Below are 15,499 nucleotides of genomic sequence, written 5' to 3'. Positions count from 1 at the left end.
TGTTTCTTTGCTCTCAGAATGTTCCAAGCAATAAAAAAATGGATTTTTTTTTTACTTTCCCGGCATTAAACAGGTAAGGCTTTTGCCACATTTACTGAATTTCATTTAACATTAATGAAAAGTGAAGAAAGCAACGCTAGACACGCAAGGAAAATTATTTCTTATTAGAACATTTCTAAAATATCCATTTCTAGTATCACTGTATACATTAACTTTTTTCTTAATTGGTGAGCTTGTTATAGATTAAATATATTAAAACCAACTTTTTGCATTTAAAATGTTTAAGGCGACATGTTGGCAATTAGAACTCTTTTAACATATTTCAAGAACTCTATACACTATGGCATTTGGACTCGACTGCTTATTTTGAGTGACTATAAAGTAATTTGGGGTTTTTAAAGACTGAGAAGCATTTCTCAAGGTTAGCTTTTCCAAACAGAAAATTGAGTGTTATAAATTCCACCTCCCACAGACCAGAATTCACAACCATTGGTCAGGGGCACATACTACTGGCTCGGCGTCCTCAGTCACTTCGTGCCATTTCACCAAGTAGGAGCCAAAGGTAAGTTTTTACAATTGCTTTCTTCTTGGGTGAGATACTTTTTTTTTTCTCTTCTAACAACTTTTTGAAAAATAATTCAACTTGCTTTCGTATTTCATGGTGAACTTTGATTCAATGGTTTAGGTTTAAGTTCGTTATTTTACGTTTATATTACTCTTGGAAAACTCAAATTTTTAATTAGCTCAGGAATTAATAACACACAGTAAAATGGTTGATCTTAATAGCCAGGATAGATGCCAGTAAAATTGTAGTAGTTTCCAATATATTCCTTAAATCAAGTGCCCTGACATTGACCTTGTTTCTTGCCATTATAGGCATGCACTATTGATTAGCATTGATTGAAATATTATGCAAAAGAAGAAAAAGGGAGATTTCAGGTGTTTAAAAATATATTGATGATTATATGGCAATTATGCATTTAAATGTCTTTATAAGCTATATATTTTAAAGTTTTATTATAAGCATAATTTTCAAAATATCATGAAATGGTATAAAGTGGGCAACAAGTTCAAAGATACAACATTAAATACTGGTATAGTTACTTGGAGGAAGAAATGTACTTTTTAAACTAAGCATAGATAGGTGTTCTTCATATTTCTGGGGTTTGCACAGACTGTCTCATTGCTGATAACTTTGAGGGATATGCCCAAAGCAAATAAACTCTAAGAGTGTAGACACATACTCACATTTATAGTTTGAAGTGAGAAAAAAATCATCAGCAAGTACATAATTACTTTGAACAATGAAAGTGGCCAGAAATGTAGAAGGAAATGTAAAAAGAAAAGATTTTCTCTAGGTTAGTGGGGTCCACAGTTAATGTTTTCCACTCGACTATGGAAGAATGGTTTGTGGAAGATTTGTAAATCACACTGTTTGATTAAGTAAGACTTTGTTGGTGATTGTGTACAACAGTTCGAAGTCTGCAATCCTGCAAAGACCCATGCAAAGGCAAGTGACATAGAGGCTTGGCTTATCCAGGATGGATAAAAAAATTACTTGAAGAAATCATAGGAGGGAATAAAAAGGAGCTCCTTGTACTGCTTCTTATTCTCAGAGGAATTTCATATGCCTCTGCCTAAACCTGCTTCATAAAGACTTTCTTTCAAGTAACTGAAGGTCAGTTTGTCTGCCAGTGCATTCAAGTTTAAAAGTAATATTTATCATGAATTCCCTTTTATACGTGTGTATAGGTACAAAACACCATAGGTACTGTTCTTCAAGTAAACCTGAGAAGTGTATCCAAAATACAACACCTTTAAAATTAGACATGCTTGATAAGAAAAGTTTTCCAGATTCTTTGCCTCCTCGAAAAATGATTACCAGGTAACATTTTTGATAGGCCCAATTTAGATTTTTAAAATTAAACGTGAGAGGGTTTTTTTCCCCTAAAACTAGAACGTATTCAAAGGAGTACATACAGAACTAAAATAATTAAAATGGTAAGATCTTGATCGAATCCCCCCGCCACGATGTTACCATGGAAAATAAGAATTGTGCTTAACAAAGAATTACGAAACAAAAACTTTTTAATCTTATGTGTGTGGAAATCCTCCTCCAAGAAAATCTTGCCTTATAGTGTCTTTTAGGCATATATTCTGACTGATTCTGAGTTTAAAGCTTAGATAGTTATGAAGAACTGAAATAAAACACGAAGGACTAAAGAAAAAATCATTTTCTGCCTCACTCGGTTAAGAATAAGTTTTGAAAAATATTGCATGAAATAGTAAATTATACACATATTAAATTATGCATACATCAATGATACCCAGAGGCAACAAGGAAGTAAAAAAGAAAAAAAAAAAAAAAGAAAACCTTCATTATTTTGTCTGGAAAAAGCCATAGGCTTAAATGTGCAAGAAACACTTATGAGTCCTAGTTAGATCGCTAGTCAACTCTGACTCGGTTTCCTCATCTGTAAAATGGAGTTACGGTTATAGTCCTCCTCCACCTCCTTCTCCTTCCTACATCCCAGAGTTGATGAAAGAAACTTAATGTTTAGTAAAAGGTAAAACTCTAAGGCAAAGGCTTTCATGAACAAGTGTATCACAATATTTCTGTGTCCCCTTTTTCCCTGTGTTTCTCTATGAAAGAAACTTAATTTCACTGTAATGCCTATAGCTACTGTAAAAATGTGGACAGGTTTGTGAATTAATTTGAATATCTGCTATGAATAGCCTTCAAAATCTGTATAATTTCATGTGTTATGTTTATAAATGATCCATATAAAGAAAGCTGCCAGCTTGAGTTTCACAGTGTCGAACTGTGAATTTATCATTCCTAGTTAGTGGAAACTATTCCTAAGTTATTATCAATTAGATATTTATACATTTAAGTATTTTTTGTTAGGAAAGCTTGAAAAATGAAAATGTTAGCAAGACTCATTCTGGGACTTGTCATCTTTGATGCTGCTGTGACTGCTCCCACTCTGGACCCCATCAACTATGACTCAGAAACTTACGATGCCACTTTGGACGACCTGGATAATTTATACAACTATGAAAACATACCTATTGGTCAAGCTGAGGTAATTGATTCCTGCCTCTCTTGAGACTTTTAAAAGCATGAGTATGGGGAGTTATTGAGATTTGCTCTCTTCAAATAGATTTTTGTTTATTTATAAATAGAGATGTTCTATCTTAATGGTTTCGTATGAACCCTTTCTCCACAATCTGTTCAATCTGTTGAAAGTTAACATTGGGACACTCTTTTGCTTTCGCCTGGTTCACTTCATTTTCTTTATATCTTCTCACAAATTAAAACAACAATAACAAAAAAGAGTTTCTTTCAAGTTAGAACAGAGAGCATTAGAGGAGAAGAGTGGAAATAGTACACGTGTGATAATAAGGGGAAGTTGGGGAATAATAAGGAATAAGTTGGGGAAGTTTGGGGCAAAGGACAAAGAGGAAAATAAATTTGAATAAAATAAGAATGCAAAGAAAGGGCAGTGATTTGGAACTCCACTGTGTTCCAAGAGTGAGTGTGCTTTTCTAAATGACGGATTATCTCTCACCTAATGTAGGCATTGGCAAGGTTACAGCCCATTACATAAATCTGATATGACATGTTTCCAATTAAATGTTAGACTTTTACATAACTAAAGGATACAGACTAATTTTTTAAATCAAAACACAAATAGACCTTGAAATGTTGGAGGGTAATTAATGTACAACATTGACAAAAACTAATTAAGCATAAATCATCCAAAAGGGAAGTTACATCACCTTTACAGGATCATAACATATTTTGGGCAGTCACTCAAGTGTAAGTCTTGTTAGAATAATTACTTTTGGCAACTAGGGAAATAAAATATTTTGACAAAAGCATTTATTTAAATTGTATGGAACGTAGCTATATCTTTATTAAGAGGATATGCATTCTTGTTATTGTTTATGTTGCCTTATGAAATTTAAGAATCAAATTTTTGCAATGCGATGACTCTCACATCTTCTTCCCCACCCCATTTTCCTTTGCATCTTCCTCTCTTCTGTTTTTAAGCTCTTCCCACCCCATTCCTTCTCTGTCTCCCTCTTTCCTTATTTTTAGTAAAGTTTTAGGCTTGACAGAAGACCACTTTTCTTCTGCACATTTGGTTGTGATTGTTTTCCAAGTCTTTATACATTGTTTGATTCATTTTGCTGTATGACTTCTACTATGTTAAGGGAATTTTCTGTAGAGTTTATAGTCATTAACACTAGTCTTGCTATACATGTTCTCTAGATCTCCAATCCAATGCATCAGTTTAGAATATAAGGAGAAACTTTGTCAGTGCTTAACTCCTCTGCTCTGCTCCTTTTCCCATTTTGCATAAATATTTAAAAAAAAAAAAAAGTCTCAGTATGTATCTGCAGTTATCTACCAAGCTAAATATTTTAGTTTTAAATGTACTGTCATTCCTCCAAAAGATATTTCATAGGATCAAAGAGGTTTGATGAGTATCATCAGTGAATCCTCTGTTTTGATTAGGCCTGTGGAGTGGGTTCTAGAGACTGCTCAAGGCTGCCCTAGATAAAATTTTGAAGGAGATGAGCTTTATCTGTAGACTTCTTTAAAGCCATTCCTTGATGTCAGAATCCCCTTTTGCTGCACAGACATTCTCAAGAGATTCTGAAGTTCTTTGTGCCATCAAGAAGCTTAAGGTGATAAATGTATCTCTATAAAGATGGTTTCGTATCCAACCCTTCTTCAGTATTTGCTTATTCTGGAAGAGCAACCTTCTTGCAAGGTACCAAATATGTGGCATTGTATCCTGTTACCTCATTCAAATATGCTTAATTTTCACACTGACGTAGCCAAACTCAGCATCCTTAACAACTCTCTCCAGAGAGCCACAAAATAATCTCTTGTTGATGACTGAAATACATAAGTCATCCTGATTTAATAATCTTTTGTGATGAAGAAAACCAGTTTATAGATAGATGATATACATATACACATATACCTGTGCTATAATGAAAATGTAACACATTTGAAAACAAACTATGCATAATTTTTTAATTTTACCAAGTTGGTCCAGTAGCAAAAATCAATTCACCAATCCACCCACCCACCACCTATGAAAAAACAAAATACAAAAACAATGTAATATAATAAATAAAATGACCTGAGGAATAAAATTCAGAACTTAAGCTCAGATCTTAACAAGTTGTTAATGTAAATTGCTTTACAAACAAAGAACTAATATTCAATTCTTTATGAGAAGATGTAAAATGAAGCCAATAGATCCAGCCATGCTGCATGGATTCTAGAATATAGTTACTCATTGTATGAATTTCTTGACTTTAGTCATGGAAATTCAGATTCTGACAACTCCTGATAAGCTTATTTATCTCATATTTATCAACTAAGAACAGTTGTTCTACATTTTCTTATTCCTGTATGACACTTTTTGAGTGAACACACTGGTAACTTACCCATATAAGGAACAGTTGATAAAAAAAATTCATGGTAAATGAAGCACATGGAGAATGGTAAGATAAGGTTCTTTTCTTTTATGTATTCAATCTCAAGAGTGTGGTTCTGACTATGTTAGTCTAGAATTTATTTAATTTCCAGAAAAAGCAAGTTTATATTTTAAAATTATAAATTTATAGAATAACCGAGCAATGTTTCTAAAATATATGCCAGTTTCCTTCTTATAAATTTTAAGACTTGCATCTTGGGCCAATATAATAGACCCTCTAGACTTTGAATGATTTATCCTTAAGGCCTTAGACATATGAGGTAGGCAGAAATCTAAGATGTCCCCTAAGTGACTCCTCCCCTCGTGTGTCCATGCCCTCTATAATTCTCAACATCATAACTATATTGGGACTATATTGGGATATCAGGCTTATAATTAGGTTATTTTATATGGCACAACTGAAATTTAAAAAGGGAGATTCTACTGGTTGGCTTGATCTATACTAATGAGTCCTTTAAAACAGTGTCTTGAGGTCAGGGACAAATTTTAAAGCATGAAATGAATTCAAGGAAGTGGAAAACTATTTGTTGCTGGCTTTAAAGATGGATGGGTCCACATAGCAAGGAATGCAGGAAGTCTCTAAATTTTGAGAGTGGCTGACAGCCAGAGAGCATATGGAAACCACAGTCCTATAGATATAAGGAACCCAGAGGTATACCTGAGATCACAGCCCTGGCCATTAGCTTGATTTTAGCCTTGTGAGACCCTGGGCAGATGTTTGGCCATTCCTGGACTTCTGACCATTCCTGGCCATTCCTGGACTTCCGACCCACAGAAACTGTTAGTTAAAAATGGGTAAAGATTTAAGCTGCTAAATGTATAGCAATTTGCTTTGCAGCCATAGAAAACTAATACAATATGTAATAATGTAAGTTTTTTTCTGAAAACCAAATTTGAATTGTACTGCTGCAAGGCTTGCATTTGTGAATCCAGTGATTTATCTAGCAATGAGCCAAATCATCCCTCCAACCCCAGAGTTAGAATCTCAATAGAGCTTTGTCGATTTCTACTGGTGGTAGTATATTCATTACCTCCCTAGTGAGTCAAAGGGTCATGAAAGAATTTCTAGTTTTGAAAATGACATACAGGAATAGTATTCCAGACTGCTGACTTAAGTGATTTCTGATGATTTAGAATATTCAGAATCTGCTGGATTCTATGTTAGAAGCAGATCTTAGGCTCAGCAATTCCATCATAATGCTCTATGTTACCCAGTGGATAATGGATAAACTTGCTGGTATAACATAAATTATTTGCAGTCTTTTACTTAGCCTTTATTTTAATTTAATGGTACAAGTGAGAATTGGTTACAAGCCATAAGACAAAAATATGAACTTTTTGCTTTCTGATGAATATTAGCTAACCTTGATTGAGCACTTCTTATGTGCTGAGTACTATTCTAGGCCTGTCACATGCATGATCTCATTACTCACAACAAAACTAGGAAGTGATATTGTTCTTTTCATTGAATACATGAGACTATTGACATAAAGAGCGGTTAAGTAACTTGATTAAGATCATAGTTGTTAATGACATATAATTATAGTGATATTTTCTTCTCGTATCAGAAAATAATTTCCAGCAGGTTAATAAAAAAATATATTATCCTCCCTCCATTTTCTACCATTTTCCAAATTGTCCTTTTAACTTGATACTTGTTTTAGTAGAACTGAACGCTGGTGCTCCAACACTGCTAAAAGCATTTGTTCTATGGGTGAATAATGTAATCTAGAAGTAAATTTTAGAGACAGTTGACTTACCCAACTTGTAAGAAAGAATGGCTTAAGACTAACTACTTCAGGAGCTCCTGTGTGGCTCAGTAGGTTGAGCGTCCGACTTCGGCTCAAGTCATGATCTCGTGGTTTGTGAGTTCGAGCCCCACGTCGGATGCTAGCTCAGAGTCTGGAGCCTGCTTCGGATTCTGTGTCTCCCTCTCTCTCTCTGTCCCTCCTCCACTTGTGCTCTGTCTCTCTCTGTCTCTCAAAAATGAATAAATGTAAAAAAAATTAAATTAAAATAAAAAAGACTACTTCAAAGATTAATTGTAGATAGTTATCCTCCAACATAGTATATCTATGCTATGGGGAATAGCCTATAGCTATCTCTCTATGTCTCTATTTCTATCCATCTATCTATCTATCCATCTATCTATCTAACATCTATCTATCCATCCATCCAATGTAGGTATAGATATAGATACAGATATAAATATAGATAGATATATAAAATCATAAATATTTGGTGGTTTAGACTCCACGGAAACATTTTGTTATTTGCCTTAAAGTTTTCATCAGAACACAGTTAAAAATTTGATATTCTTTGAGTGATTTAAACTGAGACCATATTTTTGATTAAGTTAGGTATTTGATGCTTCTGTTTCCATGGTATAGTTTTGGGGTTATTGATTACTCATTTCTCTTAGGTCTCAGAAAAACATTGGCCTGCCCATGAGTTATTTCCTTTGCCCAGAAAAGTACTCAGTGGCAGTATTAGTATTTATGGAGCATATGAACTTCCATTCCTGCAGTAACCTTTCCTTGGCTCCATCCAATCAGATTTACCCTCCCCTATCCTGCCTCACTCTAGTCTTATATAATTACTTGTACTTAATAGCATCTGCAGTGTCTCTGCATCTTTAATAAACACCATAAATGTTGTATCACAGAGCCCTGTGGAGCACTTGGTTGTACTTAATGTGGGACAGCATGAGGGGCACTTACAGTGATGCCATACAAGGCTCTTCAGGAGGATATGGGGTAGACATTTCTCTCAGGCCTCAGTACCCAAATGGGTTGCAAATTTTCAGGAATGTGCTTATTTTCTGGGCTCTACATCTTGTAAATAATTGTGTTTGTCATTTTGCTCAGAAATTTGGGCCCTGAATTTTTGCTGCATTCTTTCCTCATTTTATATTACTTCCCCCACCTTTACTTTCCCATCATCCTAATCTCCTTGTGCAGATTGTTTGAAGAATTACCATACGTGCTTTTAAAACTGCCTCATATACTTTCTGGAATAGGATGGAGTAAGCATTCATAGCCAAATGGCAATAACTAATAAAGGGATATCAGTAATAATTGACCCATAGGGATGTGTTTGAATGAGAGGTGCCTTCCTTGCTATTACTCTCCATTGATCTTAAAATTAGGCCATTGTTTTCTTTTTCATAAGGAGAATAAGTAGTGAACTTATTTAAAATCATCCCAAAGAAAATCACCATTGAAAGAAATGAATTGAGCTTAAAAAATAGCTTTCAGGGATGAAGAAGCGATAAGATTCATCAAAGGAATGAAAGTTAAATTTAGTGGAGTTGTAGAAATGGGCAAGTATTCAGTGAAGGCAGTTGTATCCAGGAACAGTTGAACAATGGTTTCTTTTCAGTTGCCATAATGGTAATACGATGCCATGCAGAATAATTTTAGAACAAATGTTGGTGCCCTGTAACACTAGAAATTGCTTAAGAAAATGACATTAACTTTGAGCTACTCATAGAATCAATGTCCACTTCAGATAATGATATATAAAAAGTATTTTAATTAGGTTATCTAAATATGATAAATTGGTATAGAGCTTTGGTAATGCTAACAGATAACATCTTTGTATTTTCTGAACAGAAAGCAATTAATTAGTAATATTTCTACTATTTATTTCCTCTGGTAATAAAGATATGGAATACTTTTATCTTTTTTTTTACCTTTATATTTGGAATGATGTCTCACTTTGGCCAGTTTATGAAATATATTTAAAAGTTTCAAAGGTGGTTTGCATATAAAATACTTTTTATTGGAAGAAATAACTTACACTCAGCCTGAATTAAATGTTCTTTTCAGAATTTGGCAAAAAATAAAAGCTAATATTTCTCCTCACCCTCCCTCCTCACCAAAGATACTCTGGAGAAAGTGGGGGGGGGTGGGTAGAATTTTGCTGATGAGCTTTTAACATGGTTGTCTGATTGACTTTCCATATGCTTCTTTTAAAAACAGTGTTAAACTATTTGAATCTCATTTTAAAACTATTTGAAAACTTTAAGAAAATGCAACAAACATACAATCATATAGGCTCATCAGGAAACAAAAGAACACTGATAGTCTTTGCCAGTGACTTATTTGTGTTTGTATTATACATTATTTATGAGACCACAAGCCTAAGTTAATTCTCATAAGTATCCTTTGAAATGATAAATTATTCTATTATTATTATTATTAACAATTGAAGATCAGAATTTTGCCCAAGGTTATTCAGCTAGTACATTTCAGAGTAAAATTTAAACCAGACTGTTTTAATGCCAAACCAGACAGACTTTGGCATTAAAAGCTTCCATTATTTTCCTTCTTCTCTTTAATCTTTACTTCTTTTAGCTGTGTCCAATATTGAGGTTTCTTTCCTCTGAGATTAAGTAATTTGATTATTAGGAATCAGAAAAGCAAGAATTTTCAAGTGATTATAATTAACACAATATCTAAGCATCTGTCTTAGCTGTCAAAGTATTTAAGGGAGAAAGAGGTAAGACAATCCCTCTGAACTGAAAGCTGCTTTGTGAGAAATGTGAGGATTGAGCAATCTTCGCCAAACACATTTCTTCCTCATCCATTTTCAAGATAAAATAGAAAATAAGATACAGCTTTCATTGCCAGTGTCCATGGTCACATTCTTTTAGATAATTAATATGGATCAGTTAAATCAATTTGTACACCAGGCTGATATTTAGAGAAGAATTCCACCACACTTAAGATATCTACATGCCAGTCCATGAAATCCTTACGAATGCTTCGATAGTAACCCAGGCTGAATATACGAGAACCTTTTAACACCTTTGGAAGCCAATTGTTGACATAATGGTAACAACAAGGAATAGCTTCAAGATTTCTTGTCAACTCTGTGGGACAATTTTGAGAAAAGAGAAATTTAAAATTCCATTCTGTTTAACAAAAACCTTATTCTGTGCAAATATGAAAATCCAAATAACATTCTGGATTTCTATTTTTTTTTTTAATGAGAAGCAGATCTGTAATTTAAATATTATCTGCTGAAGGCCTGGACTTACTGGTTAGGAATTGACTGGCAGAGTGGGGATCTTAATCAAAATGAATACATAGGTGAGGACATTTGTTTCCCAATCTGACTTTGGTTGGGCACTTAAGTTATTAAACCACACACTACAAAGAATAATGTAACAAACCACTAACTTTGGGTATTAACCCAAAACTGTGGTTAACCACAGTCGTCAGATTAGTGCCTGATTCAGTAAATCGTAGTGCATGGAGGGACAAAGCAATGTATGTTCTTGACAGGCAGACAATTCTCCCCAAAAGGGAGGGTGAACCACTCAGTCCTAGTATCTTCTGCCATCCACCAATTAGCCTAGTCATTCTTCTTCAGGAAGAGCGAATTTAAGAGCCAACAGAAGATGCACTCACCTCCCAGGATGGTGGCCTTCAAGCCATTAGGCTTAACTATTAAGTTCAAGGTAGCTCTTCCCATTTTTAGGACAATCACGCTCCCATCTTTATGAGACCTACCACCATGACAGTCAGCACTCTTAGGCATGTATGGCAGAATGGCAGAATGTAGATTTTGATCCCAAAAGCTCTGAAATGGATCCAAGAGCATCAGTGAATTTATCTCAAAGGCCTTCCTGCACCTGAGATTGATATCTCACTCTCACTTGTATGTTCTACCTAAAATTATATCAAGCCACATTAATAATAGAGCTTAGGAAAGACTCTGAAATGAAATGAAATTCTGAGTAAATATACTCCAATAAAACAATTCCAAGGGTGCCTGGGTGGCTCAGTCAGTTAAGCCTCAGACTTTGGCTCAGGTCATGATCTCACAGTTCCTGAGTTCAAGCCCCATGTTGGGCTCTGTGCTGACAGCTCAGAGCGTAAAGCCTGCTTTGGATTATGTGTCTCCCTCTCTCTACGCCTCCCCCCTGACTCTCTCTCTCTCTCTCTCTCAAAATAAGTAAACATTAAAAAAAATTCCAGAAACATAAAGATAACACAAATCTGTGTATATTTCCCCTACTTCTATGAAGCTTGTGTGGAAAAATAAAGGACCAAAGAGTAACATCCATCTACTGCAAATTAAAGTCTGAACTTGTTTAAATCCAAAGAGATTACAGTACAAAATCAGCATTGTTTGACTTTGATTGAAAAGGCCAAAGAACTTCCTTTTCCTAATTCTTTTTGCTTCTCTTCATCTTGCCTGGGCCAAGCTGGACTCTTTCGGTAACACCATGACTGAATTCTTCCAGATATAGGTGTAGTTCCTTCAGAAACACATACTTTGCTAGTAGTTCACTACAGTCTCCCATGACTTTGATATTTTAAGAGAATGAAGCATTAAGTGTGCATGCAGTATTATCACAAAAATGGCCCTAACCCCCATCAGATTTAAAGAACAAATTAATCCCGAGTCTCCAAAATTAATTATTCCAAGCAAAAGGGTGTTCCCCCAGACCAGTACGTAGTGTTGGCAGACACTCAAGAAGAGACCTGGAGCTACATAAGAAAAATCAGAAGATGGAAAAACAAAACAAAACAAAACAAAAAACCTTGGTTTAGCCTCATCCAGATGTTGGTCAGCTGCCGTTTATTGTCCCGAGTTTGCAAATTTTGAGCTCAAACACTGGGAGAAATCTTCCATCAGGAGTTCAATTATGGCACAGTTTTACCATTCTCAGAGTAGCTTTTCTCAAAATGTAGTTTCTGAACTAGCAGTATCACCATCACCTGGGAGCTAGTCAGGAATGCAAATTCTCAGGTCCCAACCCAGACCTACTGAGTCAGAAACTCTAGAGAGAGCCAGGGATCAGCGATTTTAACTCCTTTGTCATTCTGATGCACCTGTGGTTTGAGCAGCACTGAACTAGGAAACACTGCCTAAAATAATGGCTCTTTTCTCAGAGTAGCATTTGAGATATTTTTGTTTTCCAGCATCTTTTTAAAACATACAGTGGTGGCCGGCCCAGTTACCAGGTCAATCAAAGTTTCTTCCTCTTTTTGCATACTCAAAGCCTTTGAGTGTCTAATTTCCTGCTAAATTCTGGGTTTCTGGCACCTGATTCTGCATTGTGTATTCTGTCAGGTGACAGATTATCTTGTGAACAAGAATTTTCAGCCAGTAGGGTTCTCCAGCTTGAAAGCTATGCCAGTGGCTTATCCATGGCTTTCTGCTATGGAATTCAAGAAATTTACTTCCCAGAGACCTTTCCCTTCTTCCCCAATTTTTTTTTTTTTTTTTTTTTTTTTTTTTTTTTTTCCAGCTGGAGAATCAACCTCAGCAGATTCTTGAACTGGAACTGTCATGGATGCTTGTGAAGCTTCTGGCCCCGGGAGCCTAGTGAAAAACAATCCTTCTACCACATTCTCATCAAGAATTTACTAAACTTTCTAAGTTCCAGGACTTAATTAGTATTTATGTCTCCTACATACTATTCAGTGAAGTACATTTCCCCTTTAGTGTGGGGGTTCTCAACTTTGGCCACATATTTGAATCACTGCTAGAGCTTTTAGAAATCCTAACACCTAGGCCACACCCCAGACTATTGAAATCAGAATCTCCTGGGATAGGCCCAGATCCAGTGTTTGACTTCCCTCAGCTGGGAAGTGTGAGTCAGTTGCTGGTTTGTTTTTTTTTTTTTTCTAAATTATTTTAATAGTTCTAAATTATTTTCTAAATTATTTTTTTTCTAAATTATTTTTTCTAAATTATTTTACATTTTTGGTGCCCATACAATGTATGCCTTCTCATTTTTTTTCCAGTCCAAATTTTGCTTTTCTAACACACTCCTGTAGATTTTGCCTTGTGGCATCTAACATAATGACATATTTTTATTTTTATTTTTTTTTATTTTTGGGACAGAGAGAGACAGAGCATGAACGGGGGAGGGGCAGAGAGAGAGGGAGACACAGAATCGGAAACAGGCTCCAGGCTCCGAGCCATCAGCCCAGAGCCTGACGCGGGGCTCGAACTCACGGACCGCGAGATCGTGACCTGGCTGAAGTCAGACGCTTAACCGACTGCGCCACCCAGGCGCCCCCATAATGACATATTTAAAAAAAAAATAGTAAATTATAAATATGCCAGAAATAACATCTTTCAAAAAAAAAGTCTGGAAATCTTATATTTTAGAGTTGGGTAATCCTACCCTGACCATGTTCTCCCATCATACTAATTTCTAACCTGAGATTGAACGTGACCTATTATTGTCTTGATTAGATCTCTTTCACTATGCCTAATTTTCACTAGATCTTCCCCAATTTCCTATATTCATGTGTTCTAATACTCTTAGGACAAGTGCTGCTTAAACTGGTCTTGAGTTTGCTAGGAATAGAGAGGCTTACCTTATGTTTGTTAAGGTACACACTCACAGGCATGAAAATAGTTCAAGAATTATCGCTTGGTAATGTTGTCCCTCATTAGGTTGTACAATTACTAGCTTTTGATGTCAACTCAGCCAATATGAGATGCAAATAAGTGAGATCTAAAGGGTAATCACAGTGAATCATGCCAGTCTCTCTGCTCACATTCAGTGTGGGCTTTAAAGAGGTAAATGGTATGGATGCAAATATATATTATATACTCCATTTCTTAACATATGAGAAGAATAACAAAGAAAATAAATATATAAGATATTGAGGCTGGATCAAATTTTCTCATAAGTTATGAGATTAAGTTATCTTTGGAGTTATGATATCAAAACTCTGATTAAAGTATTAAATGTGAAAGAAATCAAATCCAGGATATTTAAAATTAAAAAAAAATCCTCCTACTAAAACTATACTGAATCTGTAATATAGAGAGAGATAAAGGAGATTGAAAAGGATCAGTACATTCTGATACTGAGAGAAGAAAGGAAGATCATCAAATCAAATATTTTCAAGGCCAATCAATTACTACTTAACAGCCTTCAATTGGCAGGATAATTCAATCCTGAAACTAATAGTAAAAACTTATGGCCATCAACAAACTTAAAGATTCTGATCCCTAGAAAAACAGCAACTCCTTCGCCTTATGCTATTACAAAGCTGACTTACCTATAGTCTTTTGTTCTGGTGCTATGGTCAACAACAATCTTTTGATCATGATTAGGTTCCCAGGTGAGACTACAGAGGCTACAGGGGATATATTGGTGGCAGTAAGTGCCTTCAGGTTAGCATTCTGGTCTAGTTCAGTTTTTGCATTTGTTTAAACAAATTCTGCCTCTAAAAGATAAAGTCAAGTTTCTAAATTTGTAAAAATTTTTTAAGGTTTTACCACTGGAACTAAACAGTAGAAATAAATAACATAATAATTATCTATTTCAAAGGCAATTGGCTATTAGCTATCTGGTCCTCCCTGCTGCACATGTTTTCCTATTCAAAATGTCTATTATTACCCTCTGATAATATATACATAATCATCATCATCATCATCATCATCATCACCATGAGTGAATAGCAATTTTATGCAGATAAGTTCTATGTATTAAAAGGCATGGCTTATTATACTTTGTGAATCAATAAAGTCTGTGCTAGAAGGAATAATTTGCTTTGTGTAAAGATAGGAAAGATCAAAACTTAAAATATTACTAAATTGCTCTGTCAAAAAAAAAAAGTTAGAGTTTATAAGGTTCCAAATCTCTTGGTTTTCAGTCCAACTTCTTTGTTTTCAATTACTGTGATTGACTCTCTGTCTCTCTCTGTCTCTCTCTCTCTCACCTCTCTCTCTGTCTCCCCCTATCCTCATGAGATTACTGATTTCAGCCTACACTAAATTGTCCTTCTGGCATCCCTACTTGGGGAATAAGGGAGGTAAGGGGAAAGGGAATGTGAACTGACTTTATTATTAGATAATGTTTCTAAAGCCTTTGCCAAAGTTCTCTTCCAATATTATTTGGAGACATTCAATTAGAACTAGATGATACATTTTGTGAGAACTAAGATATTGAAAATCTATTAAGTTTTTCTGGAGCCTAATGGAATGGTGGTGAA

The 15,499-nt window shown here is 35.1% G+C and overlaps 1 protein-coding gene across 1 annotated transcript in view; it reads left to right on the top strand.

Annotated features, from left to right (window-relative positions):
* Positions 1 to 491: 491 nt before the first annotated feature.
* EPYC (epiphycan) overlaps positions 492 to 15,499 on the top strand; it is a 37,732-nt gene continuing 22,724 nt past the window's right edge. The window contains exons 1-2 of the mRNA XM_042947344.1: positions 492 to 562; positions 2,909 to 3,086. Coding sequence (XP_042803278.1) covers positions 2,922 to 3,086 — 165 coding nt within the window. The 5' untranslated portion in view covers positions 492 to 562; positions 2,909 to 2,921. The remainder of the gene's footprint in view (positions 563 to 2,908; positions 3,087 to 15,499) is intronic.

The sequence above is a fragment of the Panthera leo genome, chromosome B4 (genome assembly GCF_018350215.1).
Source record: "Panthera leo isolate Ple1 chromosome B4, P.leo_Ple1_pat1.1, whole genome shotgun sequence".
Classification (NCBI taxonomy): Eukaryota; Metazoa; Chordata; class Mammalia; order Carnivora; family Felidae; genus Panthera; species Panthera leo.
Note: the sequence above shows the minus strand (reverse complement) of the source record. Positions and strands in the feature narration are given on the sequence as shown.